Raw genomic sequence first — 16,057 nt, 5'->3', positions numbered from 1 at the left:
CATAATGCTTTTCCTTCACACCACTACCTTGTGATAGTGCGTTCCTGTTGTAGACACTTATTTTTCCAACTCATAATCGCTCATGTACAGCATAGCGCCACCTTCTGACATGGGAAAAACCAAAAAATTTATTCTTCAAAAATCTATATCTCATCTTCTATTTACTCAATTGTCATCAAACTTCATACGCAAACTCTTCATAGCTCACCTGACATGTCCGCCAAATTTTGTGCACTTTCGCCCCTGGGGGTGCTGGTTATGGCGGAAATGATATTGCAGCTTCTGATTTGTCAAACTTGGCAAGCAAACTCTTTTCAAGACCCTTATTGGGGCGCTTGCCATGGTCGACAACGCACGAAATTTGGCTCCTTTTTCTTAGACTGCCACCGCTACTGAGAACCAAAAGCCCAGATCCAGCCGGGCCTCAGGGCCTCTATAGCGCCCCCTAACTCGTTGTGATTTTGGCCTCCCGCTTTAAGGTGCCTGGTTGCCTTGTAGTTTGTAGGAGTGGCATGCCATTTGGTACGCATATGTATCTCACTAAGCCGGACAAAAATGTAATGCCAATGCATTAGCCACGCCCAACAGGAAGTGAGGTAATTTCACTTTTGTGCGAAATGCATGGCCATGAAGACGGCGCAACTCCTCCTAGACTGTTCATAGGAATGTCACCAAAATTGATACACATCATCTACAGACATGGCTGACAAAAGTTACTAAATAAGTTTCACGTAGCTTAAACCGCTCAGAAGTTATACGTCAATCAATTTTTAATGCAAAATTTTACATGCTTAAAAATTCATAACAAATCTTCTAATTGCTCAAAACTGCTCATACTTCACACGCAAATCCCTCATTGGGCTTCTGACATGTTCCCCATTTTCTGTGATATTTCGCCACTGGGGGCGCTATTTTTGGGCAAGCAATCCAATCTTTCCTCAAATTTGGTCAAACTTCACGGCCACCCACTTACTACCGCCCATGTCATGTACACCACATTTTGGGAATTTTCGTCCATGGGGGGCGCTGTTTTTGGCCGACGCAATTTCTCCAAAACGGGTTTTTGGTAAATAATTCCATAATGCTTTTCCTTCACACCACTACCTTGTGATAGTGCATTGCTGTTGTAGACACTTATTTCTCCAACTCATAATCGCTCATGTACAGCATAGCGCCACCTTCTGACATGGGAAAAACCAAAAAATTTATTCTTCAAAAATCTATCTCTCATCTTCTATTTACTCAATTGTCATCAAACTTCATACGCAAACTCTTCATAGCTCTCCTGACATATCCGCCAAATTTTGTGCACTTTCACCCCTGGGGGTGCTGGTTATGGCACAAATGATATTGCAGCTTCTGATTGGTCAAACTTGGCAAGCAGACTCTTTACGGTATTTCGCGGGGACGCATGCCCCCGCCCCCCCTGGCCGCTGGCGCGAGGGCCCGTCAAGGCCGCTTGCGGCTTTAATTATTATTATTATTATTATTCTTATTATTATTATTCCTTAGTCGCGGTCGCTGTTCGGCCTTTTTTGGGGCACTTCCTGTGGACGAAAACGCGCATATTTTGGATCATTTTATCGGCATCCCCTACGCTACTCAGATCCAAAACCCCAGATCTGGGCGGGGCTCTGGGCCTCTATAGCGCCCCCTAACGCCTTGAAAATTTTGCCTTTTTTCGAAGGCTCCTGGTTGCCATATAGTTTGTCGTAGAGGAACGAAATTTGGTTCACATATGTATCTTACTGAGACGAACAAAAAAAGTTCTATGAATGCATAGCCACGCCCAACAGGAAGTGAGGTAATTTTACTTTTGTGCGAAATGCATGGCCACGAAGACGGCGCAACTCCTCCTAGACCGTTCATGGGAATGTCACCAAAATTGATACACATCATCTACAGACATGGCTGACAAAAGTTACTAAATACGTTTCACGTAGGATAAAACGTTCAGAAGTTATACGTCAATCAATTTTCACTTCAAAATTTTACATGCTAAAAAATTCATAACAAATCTTCTAATTGCTCAAAACTGCTCATACTTCACACGCAAATCACTCATTGGGCTTCTGACATGTTACCCAATTTCTGTGATATTTCGCCACTGGGGGCGCTATTTTTGGGCAAAAAATCCAATCTTTCCTCAAATTTGGTCAAACTTCACGGCCACCCTCTTACTACCTCCCATGTCATGTATACCGCATTTTGGGAATTTTCGTCCATGGGGGGCCCTGTTTTTGGCCGACGCAATTGCTCCAAAACGGGTTTTTGGTAAATAATTCCATAATGCTTTTCCTTCACACCACTACCTTGTGATAGTGCGTTCCTGTTGTGGACACTTATTTTTCCAACTCATAATCGCTCATGTACAGCATAGCGCCACCTTCTGACATGGGAAAAACCAAAAAATTTATTCTTCAAAAATCTATATCTCATCTTCTATTTACTCAATTGTCATCAAACTTCATACGCAAACTCTTCATAGCTCACCTGACATGTCCGCCAAATTTTGTGCACTTTCGCCCCTGGGGGTGCTGGTTATGGCGGAAATGATATTGCAGCTTCTGATTTGTCAAACTTGGCAAGCAAACTCTTTTCAAGACCCTTATTGGGGCGCTTGCCATGGTCGACAACGCACGAAATTTGGCTCCTTTTTCTTAGACTGCCACCGCTACTGAGAACCAAAAGCCCAGATCCAGCCGGGCCTCAGGGCCTCTATAGCGCCCCCTAACTCGTTGTGATTTTGGCCTCCCGCTTTAAGGTGCCTGGTTGCCATGTAGTTTGTAGGAGTGGCATGCCATTTGGTACGCATATGTATCTCACTAAGCCGGACAAAAATGTAATGCCAATGCATTAGCCACGCCCAACAGGAAGTGAGGTAATTTCACTTTTGTGCGAAATGCATGGCCACGAAGACGGCGCAACTCCTCCTAGACTGTTCATAGGAATGTCACCAAAATTGATACACATCATCTACAGACATGGCTGACAAAAGTTACTAAATAAGTTTCGCGCAGCTTAAACCGCTCAGAAGTTATACGTCAATCAATTTTTAATGCAAAATTTTACATGCTTAAAAATTCATAACAAATCTTCTAATTGCTCAAAACTGCTCATACTTCACACGCAAATCACTCATTGGGCTTCTGACATGTTACCCAATTTCTGTGATATTTCGCCACTGGGGGCGCTATTTTTGGGCAAAAAATCCAATCTTTCCTCAAATTTGGTCAAACTTCACGGCCACCCTCTTACTTCCTCCCATGTCATGTATACCGCATTTTGGGAATTTTCGTCCATGGGGGGCGCTGTTTTTGGCCGACGCAATTGCTCCGAAACGGGTTTTTGGTAAATAATTCCATAATGCTTTTCCTTCACACCACTACCTTGTGATAGTGCGTTGCTGTTGTAGACACTTATTTCTCCAACTCATAATCGCTCATGTACAGCATAGCGCCACCTTCTGACATGGGAAAAACCAAAACATTTATTCTTCAAAAATCTATCTCTCATCTTCTATTTACTCAATTGTCATCAAACTTCATACGCAAACTCTTCATAGCTCTCCTGACATATCCGCCAAATTTTGTGCGCTTTCTCCCCTGGGGGTGCTGGTTATGGCACAAATGATATTGCAGCTTCTGATTGGTCAAACTTGGCAAGCAGACTCTTTACGGTATTTCGCGGGGACGCATGCCCCCGCCCCCCCTGGCCGCTGGCGCGAGGGCCCGTCAAGGCCGCTTGCGGCTTTAATTATTATTATTATTATTATTATTCCTTAGTCGCGGTCGCTGTTCGGCCTTTTTTGGGGCACTTCCTGTGGACGAAAACGCGCATATTTTGGATCATTTTATCGGCATCCCCTACGCTACTCAGATCCAAAACCCCAGATCTGGGCGGGGCTCTGGGCCTCTATAGCGCCCCCTAACGCCTTGAAAATTTTGCCTTTTTCCGAAGGCTCCTGGTTGCCATATAGTTTGTCGTAGAGGAACGAAATTTGGTTCACATATGTATCTTACTGAGACGAACAAAAAAAGTTCTATGAATGCATAGCCACGCCCAACAGGAAGTGAGGTAATTTTACTTTTGTGCGAAATGCATGGCCACGAAGACGGCGCAACTCCTCCTAGACCGTTCATGGGAATGTCACCAAAATTGATACACATCATCTACAGACATGGCTGACAAAAGTTACTAAATACGTTTCACGTAGGATAAAACGTTCAGAAGTTATACGTCAATCAATTTTCACTTCAAAATTTTACATGCTAAAAAATTCATAACAAATCTTCTAATTGCTCAAAACTGCTCATACTTCACACGCAAATCCCTCATTGGGCTTCTGACATGTTCCCCATTTTCTGTGATATTTCGCCACTGGGGGCGCTATTTTTGGGCAAACAATCCAATCTTTCCTCAAATTTGGTCAAACTTCACGGCCACCCTCTTACTACCGCCCATGTCATGTATACCACATTTTGGGAATTTTCGTCCATGGGGGGCGCTGTTTTTGGCCGACGCAATTTCTCCAAAACGGGTTTTTGGTAAATAATTCCATAATGCTTTTCCTTCACACCACTACCTTGTGATAGTGCGTTGCTGTTGTAGACACTTATTTCTCCAACTCATAATCGCTCATGTACAGCATAGCGCCACCTTCTGACATGGGAAAAACCAAAAAATTTATTCTTCAAAAATCTATCTCTCATCTTCTATTTACTCAATTGTCATCAAACTTCATACGCAATCTCTTCATAGCTCTCCTGACATATCCGCCAAATTTTGTGCACTTTCACCCCTGGGGGTGCTGGTTATGGCACAAATGATATTGCAGCTTCTGATTGGTCAAACTTGGCAAGCAGACTCTTTACGGTATTTCGCGGGGACGCATGCCCCCGCCCCCCCTGGCCGCTGGCGCGAGGGCCCGTCGAGGCCGCTTGCGGCTTTAATATAATATGTAGTTGTACAGAGTAGATCACTGGTTCTCAATGTTTTTGTAGTCAGGGACAACTTTATCGATAAAATAAATTCCACAGACCCCTTCAGTCTCAATTTAGTTCATGAACATTATTTAAAATTGACTAATAATACTTTTTGGAGCCATATAGGTATATTTCTGAAATTTCTACCAGTAGAACACCTTAGGTTTGACTGCACTTTAGTGCTTAGACCCCTAATTGTAATAACTTTGATAACGTGGCTTGTGATTTCCACCGCTGTAACAAAATAAAATGGTCACTGACCCCTTACCTGTAGTTGACTTGCGACCACGTGATCAAAATGTGCTCCGTCATGAGCGTCCGCCATGATGGTGGATAAACAAAGCAACTAGGATGGCAGGCGCTGAAAGCGTGTCTGTAAACAATGCTGAATTTTCTCACGATTTGAGCGAAGATTCGATACAAAGAGAAGATAGATATGTGTGGGTTTGACCCATATTATTTTAAAAAGTCAGACTTTACTGAAGCTAAGACGCGTCTACCGACCATCGAGTACGAATACAGGTAATTTCATCCAAAGCCTTTTTCATACGCACTATCAATTATTTTATATTTCAGGTATTTGTTTGTTCGAAAAAAAAGGAGTTCTCAATGGAATCTGATCGAAACAAAACACATTTTTACAAAGCAAATGAGTGCCATAGTACGTGCGCTTCGACACTAAGGGGGGGTAACCACGTTGGCCCGTGCCACTTGCTGACCCTGGGATGAGTTCACGCCCTGGTCGTTGAAGGCTGTTCGCTTGCATGTCTGTTTCCGACTGGATCCTATTAAATCTTCAGGCGCGGAGCAGCGCTCTCGCAGGGGCTTTGTTCGTGAATCCCAGGCCGAGGTGCGGTCCTACCGACCCGAGACTGTGCTCTTTCGAATGGGGAGGCTTAGAGGGAGGTGCCTGTAAAATTTGTCTTTGCTGCGAGCTCTGTTGGCCGAGTTATTCATTTTTAAAGCCGGCTGGATCATGTTAAATCTTTAGGCACGGAGCGGGGCTTTCGTTCACGAACACTGGAATACCTGAAATATAACATAAGGCGACTCATTTTAGATTTTTCGGATCACGGATCCGCCGACGGCAGTTAAATACTACCGCTAGAAAAATAAAAAGTCTGTGCGTATTTTTATTTTAACCACCAATACATACAAAAAGAAATGTAAAAAAAAAGTCATATATTTTTCTTGTAACAGCACTGTATCCCTGGTACTAGGTCATATTTATTTAAGTAAACAGTATTAGAATCGCAAATGCAAACGACAATGTGTGTTGTATATATCCACTTCAGCCGAGTCCGAAAACAAAACTATTTATGACATTGAGTATTCACTAGAATGTTTTTATGGTATTTACAACCGCTTTACGACAGTGTCAACCTCGTGCTGACCATGGCTGACGCTGACAGCATGGATTCCGAGCTATCGCCTCAACTGTACGTAAGCATAAAGTGTGGTAAAGAAAAGTCTTTTCACTGTCTCACGAACCAAAACGTGGGCGATTTCGTCTCTCAAGTGTTGAAAGTAAACAATGAAAAGATCAAAACGATCTTTGGTTCTCAGAAAGAAGGTGGTGATGTAACGAGCGCGATGCCGAATATGCCTGCCATAACGTTAGTTCGCGATTTTGGCTGCAAGTATCTGACTGTGGAATTAGAAGAGGATGGTGCCGCAGAGAGTCCTATCGAATCAAGTAGCACGAACGTATCAGCCTTCGATGTGCTCATGAGAGCGCAACGGTCATATGACCACATACCTTCAGAGAAGTAAGTATTGGAATGCTAGTCCGTGTTATAAACTTATACACAAGAACGCGCGCACACACACACATACCACATACTATATATATATATATATATCTATATATATATATATCTATATATATATATATATATATATATATATATATATACATATATATATATATATATATATATATATATATATATATTGTGTGCGCGTGTGTATGTATGTAAAGTGTGTCTCTTGAATTTAAATTATTTTATCATCTTAATCCGACATTGAAATTTTGCCATGCAAAAAAAAAATTGGACAAGGATACTTTTTTTTTTATTTTTTTATTTCGACCGACATCATCAAAAATATGTTGAAAAAATACGTGAACCTAAAGATAAAAAATGGGTGGCCCAATTGATAGTGCGTATGAAAAAGGCTTTGGACGAAATGTCTTAACTATTGGACGAAATGGTCATTGAATGAAGTGTCCTGATGCCCTCGTATCCTCTCCGTACTAAGCCTCAGAGTTTCCTCGCCCTCTTTCCAAACCACTGACAGAATTCTAAAAAATTTGAACGTGCCACGGTCGCGAGTACCATTGTGACCACTAAGGTATTAGGCAGAGACCCGTCCACCCGTAAATTTGACGGGCAATTGCCGATTTCAACGGGCAAGTATACACACAGACGGATACTGAAACGGACGATAATGCCGAAAATTTTCGCACATGAATACTCCCACATGTCGTCCGATAAATCCAGTTATGTTCCGCCCACACACGGACTGGCCATCGGGAGTAGCGGGAGTTTTCCCGGTGGGCCGGTGGTTCAGCGTGGGCCGGCGGAGAAAAAAAAAAAAAAAAACAGTTGCGCGCTGGCCTTTAATATGATAAGCAATGTTAACAGTTTCTTTAACAAACTGTTAACATTGCTTATTACAGTTGCGCGCTGGCCTTTAATATGATAAGCAATGTTAACAGTTTGTTAAAGAAACTGTTAACATTGCTTATCATATTAAAGGCCAGCGCGCAACTGTTTTTTTTTTTTTTTTTTTTTTCTCCGCTGGCCCACACTGAACCACCGGCCCACTGGGAAAACTCCCGCTACTCCCGATGGCCAGTCCGTGTGTGGTTCCGCCATCATTTACAAATCGTAAGAAACACAGTTTAATACGAAAAATACTGAAAACTTGAAATGAAAAATCAGAATATTTCATCGTTTCCGCCATTTTGGCCCGCACTGAATCTTGTAACATGCGGACTGAATAAATCGCGAATTCTGATTGGTCGAAAATTGCCAAACACCCTGCGTTGTAGTTTCCTCTTTCTTGGCGGGAGAACCGCATTTTTTTTTGCTGACTCACTCTTCTGGATCAAGATGAATCCCAACAAACGCCCCAAATTGAATGTGACAAAAACTGATTCGTTTTTCCACAAAAAGACAGAAAAGGTATGTGTGATACATTGATTAACAAGGGGGTTTCATTGGGGTATGGTAAAATAGAATACTGTTGGGTTTTTTTTTTTATTAAATACTGTAACTAGATCAAAAGATTATATACAATTCATTGTTGTTTATTTTCTTTTCACTTTTGTTACCAAATCAAACACCATACATACATCTGATACATTCAGGAGTGAAACTGAAAAAAATACAAAGTAAAAATATGCAATATTTCTGATCAAAAATTACACGCCATTTCACCCTGAAAATGTCCTAGAATGCAGGAAATGAAGTCTAAATTTCAAAAATTTTCTGGGGGAGCATGCCCCCAGACCCCCCTAGAGGGACTTCGCGCCTGCGGCGCTCGTCTTCGCACCTGCGGCGCTTATCAGGATTATATAAAATATTATTTTTGACTGGTAAATTTCTTTTTCTGCCTAATACCCTAGTGACCACAACCATATACAGCACAAAGATATGGCAGAGCTAAAAGAATGCTTAAAGGGCTGATGACACGAACATGACTCTATGCAATTTCTTAAATAAACTATACAACATGGCAAACATGTTAGATTTCTGTTATTATTACGTGAAAAGAAGCTGTTGTTACGCAAATATCCAACTTTTAATTGCACAGCGCAAGAAAACTGGGTCCGTGGCTCGCGGCCATGTTGTGACGTCAGCGGGAGAACACGCTGCGGTTCACTGGCTGTTCTACTCTGGTTCTACTCAATGGAAATGGCGCATGAAAACGCCGGTGAACTCTCTAGTGCTAGCTCTTCCTCTTCTGGGAGTCTAGAATTGTGTTGATCTCTTCCGAATAGAATCTATGATAGCCTACCCTCTTTACCCTTTGCCTCTCGTTGCTAGGCGGCAGTTACATGAAAGCCGCAAGCTTTCACAAGCAAATACATGACTGATATCACGCCGACTTTATGATTACATTTATGATTATCATGTAGAATCTATAGCTCTACGTACCTTTATCTTATGTCGTTTCACAACACATGTTCTGACAGGAGGACTGTCTTTGGATCCGGCAGAGCTACTAGTAGACCCCCTCCGGAATACTGGCAGTGTTGCCAGATTGGGATTTTTCCCGCCCAGTTGAGCGGTTTCAAGTGCATTTTGGTGGGTTTTGAACATATTTTGGGCTGGAAAACGTCAGCAGTATCTGTTGCCAGATACTGCTGACGTTTTCCAGCCCAAAATATGTTCAAAACCCACCAAAATGCACTTGAAACCGCTCAACTGGGCGGGAAAAATCCCAATCTGACAACACTGTGTAGGCACTGCTGATGGTAGTAACACACGTTTGTGCTGAACTGCACACCCAAGAGATTCTTTTAAGCTGGGAAGGGTGTCAAAACAATCCAAATCGAAGTGTTCAGAGCACAGGACGGATGTTGGTGAGGGCTCCCACTTGTCACGAGTGCGCCTGACTTGCTTCACCCACTTCGCATGCAGCTCGGGATCTCTGGGAAACTTGAATAAACTTACCCCATCCTTGTAGGTTTTGGAGCAAAAGCCGGCAACACAACGCGAAGGCATAACTAAAATATATATGTATAATAATAATACTAATAATGACAAACTGAACACCTGCCGCATCAACAATAAACTGGTAAGTTAGGAGGAAGGTTCTTTCGCTGACGTCATATAGCTCCTCCTCCGTCTCCTGGGTGCTGCAGCCCCGTCAAATTTGCCGAAATAGCCGCGTTTATCATCATAACTTGTAAAATAGGTGCCTTCGTGAATGAATATATGGATCAATGGGAATTACTTTTTATGTTATAAAACATCGCCAAAGATGTCAAAAACGTGTCATCAGCACTTGAAAGCAGTGGAAAAACAAAGAGTTGTGCAGGCATGACTATGTTTTGTATTGAATGTCGCTTGACCCCGCATTTATATCTCCACCAACATGGCCGACATCCGGGTTTCTGTTTTGCTTTGATGTCACTTGAAAGTCAAGGATGCTTCACTGACTCCTGGGGGACCCCGGACCCCACTTTGAGAACCACTGGAGTGGATTATTTAGCTTTCTAGTGCAAACGTTTGACAAATACGGTTTTGTATATGTTAACAATTTCACACTAGATGGGTAATATCTAGAAAACACAGCAGACACGTAGTGCAGGTAGCGAGGTAGACGACATCTTCACTCAGTATGTTGAGGGGAAAAAAAGAGATGGGAGATGATGTGTGTGTTCGAACAGAGATAATCGCATGTGAGGTGTTTTTTCATCTCTTTTTTTTTTTTTTTTAACATTATACTATATGTTTTTGATATTAGGAATACAGATACATACCCTCACCGACCACTTTAATAGGAACTTGTTCTTGAGTCTAAGATTCCTGTTCTTGGCTGCAGGAGTGGAACCCAGTGTGTTGTTCTGTTCTGCTGCTGCATGCTGAGATGCTTTTCTGCTCAGCACGGTTGTAAAGAGTGATTATATGAGTTACTATATCCTTCCTGGCAAAAAAGCTTGAACCAGTCTGTCCATTTCCCTCTGACCTCTCTTATCAACAAGGCGTTTGTTTCCACCCACAGAACTCAATGTCAATGTTTTTTGTTTTCCGCACCATTCTATGTAAACACTAGAGACTTGTGTGTGAAAACCCCAGGAGATCAGCAGTTTCTGAAATACTCAAACCAGTCCATCTGGCTCAAAGCAACACCCATGCCACAGTGAAAGAAAGTCACACTTTGAGATCACAATTTTTCCCATTCTGTTTGAACATTGTGAACATGAACTGAAGCTCTTGATTTGTATCTGCGTGATCTGATGCATCGTGCTGCTGTCGAGGGATCGGCTGATTAGAGAACAGCATAAAACAACAGGTGGATGGGCATTCCTAATAAAGTGGCCGGTGAATGTATATTCAAAATGACTGTTTAATAAATGTTATCACCTAATAGTGCATGCTGATGAATAGTTTCTGTTAGTCTGTTTTTTTTCCTCAAAGCATCCTGTTCTAATCAACAGAACAGAACTCTTTAAAAATGTATAAATGTATATCTATGTTATAAAAGCGGTCAAAAATAGCATAACACGCAACCACGGCTGTAACAGCTCGAAAAAGAGACCTGTTTTAAAAGTTTTTCGTGATGATCTCGTCGATACTGATGTAGCTGTGTGAGATTTCTCTATCACAGTATACCATAATGCTGCATTCATTGATTTACTTCCAACTATATGATGCAGAGCCTAATCTAGGGCACGTAATACGCGTTTTTTTACCTGTCTGTCACACATCCACTTTTTGGGCACGAGAGTGATATCGCGTATCTATTCATTTTATCGCGCATTTATAAGTAGAGAGCGTGTAGTCGCGTTTTACTGAATTTTGTGTGTATCAATTTGTCAGCACCAGCTAGCAAGCACTGCGGTAAATATAGCATTGTTTACACACCAATCGGAAAGGACCAAAGTATTCCGAATGGTTTATTTAGCGGGTAAAACAGTTTTGTGAACTATTATATCATTGGTCACTGAACCGGAAGACAGTGTATCTCAACCAATCGTGTGAAGTGTTTTAAAAATACCCAAAAGCACATGGCATATCGTTCTGTCTCATCCAAACAGAACAATGTCAAAACGCGTGGTCACGTTGAAAGACCTTTGGACAAAAAAAGGAAACAAAACGAAGACACAGAAGTGACAGATACTAATCCAGCCGACATTACACAACCTGATACAAGTACTACCGATGAACCAACCAAGAAGAAAACGAAATATGAAACCGAAGTCGACGATGTTACCACCGAAGTGACAGCCCAGGCAGATACAAATATTAACCTAGTCATATTTGAAATGCAATATTATACAACCCCGATTCCAAAAAAGTTGGGACAAAGTACAAATTGTAAATAAAAACGGAATGCAATGATGTGGAAGTTTCAAAATTCCATATTTTGTTCAGAATAGAACATAGATGACGCATCAAATGTTTAAACTGAGAAAATGTATCATTTAAAGAGAAAAATTAGGTGATTTTTAAATTTCATGACAACACCACATCTCAAAAAAGTTGGGACAAGGCCATGTTTACCACTGTGAGACATCCCCTTTTCTCTTTACAACAGTCTGTAAACGTCTGGGGACTGAGGAGACAAGCTGCTCAAGTTTAGGGATAGGAATGTTAATCCATTCTTGTCTAATGTAGGATTCTAGTTGCTCAACTGTCTTAGGTCTTTTTTGTCGTATCTTCCGTTTTATAATGCGCCAAATGCTTTCTATGGGTGAAAGATCTGGACTGCAGGCTGGCCAGTTCAGTACCCGGACCCTTCTTCTACACAGCCATGATGCTGTAATTGATGCAGTATGTGGTTTGGCATTGTCATGTTGGAAAATGCAAGGTCTTCCCTGAAAGAGACGTCGTCTGGATGGGAGCATATGTTGCTCTAGAACCTGGATATACCTTTCAGCATTGATGGTGTCTTTCCAGATGTGTAAGCTGCCCATGCCACACGCACTAATGCAACCCCATACCATCAGAGATGCAGGCTTCTGAACTGAGCGCTGATAACAACTTGGGTCGTCCTTCTCCTCTTTAGTCCGAATGACACGGCGTCCCTGATTTCCATAAAGAACTTCACATTTTGATTCGTCTGACCACAGAACAGTTTTCCACTTTGCCGCAGTCCATTTTAAATGAGCCTTGGCCCAGAGAAGACGTCTGCGCTTCTGGATCATGTTTAGATACGGCTCTTCTTTGAACTATAGAGTTTTAGCTGGCAACGGCGGATGGCACGGTGAATTGTGTTCACAGATAATGTTCTCTGGAAATATTCCTGAGCCCATTTTGTGATTTCCAATACAGAAGCATGCCTGTATGTGATGCGGTGCCGTCTAAGGGCCCGAAGATCACGGGCACCCAGTATGGTTTTCCGGCCTTGACCCTTACGCACAGAGATTCTTCCAGATTCTCTGAATCTTTTGATGATATTATGCACTGTAGATGATGATATGTTCAAACTCTTTGCAATTTTACACTGTCGAACTCCTTTCTGATATTGCTCCACTATTTGTCGGCGCAGAATTAGGGGGATTGGTGATCCTCTTCCCATCTTTACTTCTGAGAGCCGCTGCCACTCCAAGATGCTCTTTTTATACCCAGTCATGTTAATGACCTATTGCCAATTGACCTAATGAGTTGCAATTTGGTCCTCCAGCTGTTCCTTTTTTGTACCTTTAACTTTTCCAGCCTCTTATTGCCCCTATCCCAACTTTTTTGAGATGTGTTGCTGTCATGAAATTTCAAATGAGCCAATATTTGGCATGAAATTTCAAAATGTCTCACTTTCGACATTTGATATGTTGTCTATGTTCTATTGTGAATACAATATCAGTTTTTGAGATTTGCAAATTATTGCATTCCGTTTTTATTTACAATTTGTACTTTGTCCCAACTTTTTTGGAATCGGGGTTGTACTACTGGTGGTCAAATTGGTAAAAATAGGCTAGTCACATGATTTATAGTAACAGTAACCTAGTCATATAACAGAAAACTAGTCATATTTGTAAGGTTTTGCAGTATATAATTCTTCATATAGTTTTTGATCTAAAATCTTTACATTTTTAAAGTTCAGATCTGATCATAATGTTTGTGCAATACTATAAACTGTGGATAAGTGTTTGCTGATATGGTTTTCATATCACTGTATTAAAGGATATATATAGTGCCATAATTATGATCTTATATAGATTAACATCTGATATGAATGTTTGTTACATGTATTTAGTTTTATTAATAAAACTGTTCTGTTTATAGATGTACTCTTGAAAACATCTACCAATGTATTACTTATTTTTCTGTCCCCACTAACTGGAACAAATGAGGGATATTTTTACCCATGTTAATATTTTCTGTCCCCTGTTTCTACAACTAGTGAGGGATCGGTCCCCTGTTTTCAAATTCCTAGATTAGGCTCTGTGATGTATGATTCATACCAAGTTAAAGACGGCCCTTGTTTCTATCACGGGTATTTTTTTTAAAGGGTGGATATTGCTTTTTATTCTATCCACATTCACTGGATATGAGCAGTTGTAGGCTCTGATTGGCTACTCTGCTACTAGGATATCAGCTCATATACCGTGAGTAGAGAAAAACAAAATATCGGTGCATGTTGCTGAACCAGCAGAGGACGAAATAAAAACTCTATTCGAAAACAAAACCCCCCAAAAATAAAAGCAAAAAAAAAAATACAGAATGAAAGTATTCGATATTCGATGGTAAGAATGTGTGTGTGTGTGTGTGTGTATGTATATATATATATATATATATATATATATATATATATATATATATATATATATATATATAAAAATTTTTCAAGAATTATTATTATCGCATTGTTCACAAATTGCTTCCGTCATTTCACCGATTTGTTTACATTCTAAGCGGAAATTATTTTGTCGGATGTTTTGTATAAAGTTTTTATTTATCAAATTTGCAAAAAATAAAAATGCTCTGTTTTTTTCAAAATCCAGTGAATGTGGAGAGAATAAAACAGTTATTCCACTCAATTTCATCGTACATGGATTATAGCCAACTCGGTGTTATGCACCTCGTTGGCTGTTGGCTCATGTACAGCTCGATTTCGTGGAATAACTGTTTAAATATTATATAGATACGAGTGTTTTACTGGGAAATACACCACTCGTATTTTTCATCCGGGACATGGAGAACCAAAACCGTGACATAAATCTTGATATGTGACTTGTGAGGAAATCGGGGGAATTGTTTTGATAAATTTAGGGACTTCATTTGTGAATGTGTCGATATAATAAAAAGAAAATCACAAGCTGGCTTGAAGATATGAAGTTTATCTTCTCGTGCTGAAAAACTCGCATTTTTCAGATGAAATACATCTCGGATCTGAGTGACTTATTTCCTGATATTTCACTCCGATGATGTCATTTCCAGCGTTTTCACCACTGGGATCTTTGTGCCACCATGTAATATCCTATATATACATGTTTATGCCTCTGTGTGTGTGTGTGTGTGTGTGTGTGTGTGTGTGTGTGTGTGTGTGTGTGTGTAACAGCATCCAGACATGTATGAGCGAGCCGTGTTGAGAAAAGACCATCAGAAGAAGTACGGAGCCACAGTGGACCTGTGGAGCATTGGCGTCACATTCTATCACGCAGCGACCGGCAGCCTGCCGTTCCGACCTTTCGAAGGACCTCGCAGGAACAAGGAAGTTATGTAAGACCTGTACATGTGCTTACTGCTCAAACTGCAGGAACTGTTCTGTTTATATTAGCAGGCGACTGGTCGTGTTCTAAGGGAAATTACATAACTAGGGACGCGGCAAGCCGGTTGCAACAAATCCAATTTCCCCAGTTTGTCCGATGTCCTCCATCTGTACTCTCCCAGCTTTTAGTTTCGACTTATGGGTCAGCCTCAGTTTCAACAGCGAGTGGTTTAGAATTTAACGGATCAGAACAGTTTTTTGGAAGGTTGTTAATGAATAAAATCCGCTTGTGCGATATTGATTTTTCCCTGATCGTGATTTTCCTTTTGGAAATTTCACGATAATCGATTTAATCGTCCAGGAAACAAACGTTTACACCATTTTCCGCTTAAAGCAGGGTACAGGAGTGCGAAATAATGTTAACAGCTGTGCAATCAGAAACTCTGATAATCTCAGAATCTCAGCTGGATGGTGAATTTTGAAGTGATTCTGTGGTAAAATGCAGTTTAAAAAAAAATCGCATTTTGATATAATCTTTGTTCAAATCGGTTGTCTAATGTCCACGTGGCATATTTTTCTGTTGATGCAGAGCAAGAGAGCACACAGTTTAAAAAAACAGCTTATTTAATCACTTTCTGATTATTAGGACCATTAATATAATTTGTAAAGTGTTAGATTTGTCACTT

General features: G+C 41.0%; 1 protein-coding gene across 2 annotated transcripts in view; it reads left to right on the top strand.

The window, feature by feature from the left end:
• tbk1 (TANK-binding kinase 1) overlaps positions 1-16,057 on the top strand; it is a 109,199-nt gene that overhangs the window by 48,103 nt on the left and 45,039 nt on the right. For both annotated transcript variants that reach the window (XM_060902864.1, XM_060902862.1), the window contains exon 6: positions 15,222-15,382. In XM_060902864.1, coding sequence (XP_060758847.1) covers positions 15,222-15,382 — 161 coding nt within the window. The remainder of the gene's footprint in view (positions 1-15,221; positions 15,383-16,057) is intronic.

The sequence above is a fragment of the Neoarius graeffei genome, chromosome 21 (genome assembly GCF_027579695.1).
Source record: "Neoarius graeffei isolate fNeoGra1 chromosome 21, fNeoGra1.pri, whole genome shotgun sequence".
Lineage (NCBI taxonomy): Eukaryota > Metazoa > Chordata > Actinopteri > Siluriformes > Ariidae > Neoarius > Neoarius graeffei.
This window is presented reverse-complemented; position numbering and strand designations above follow the sequence as displayed.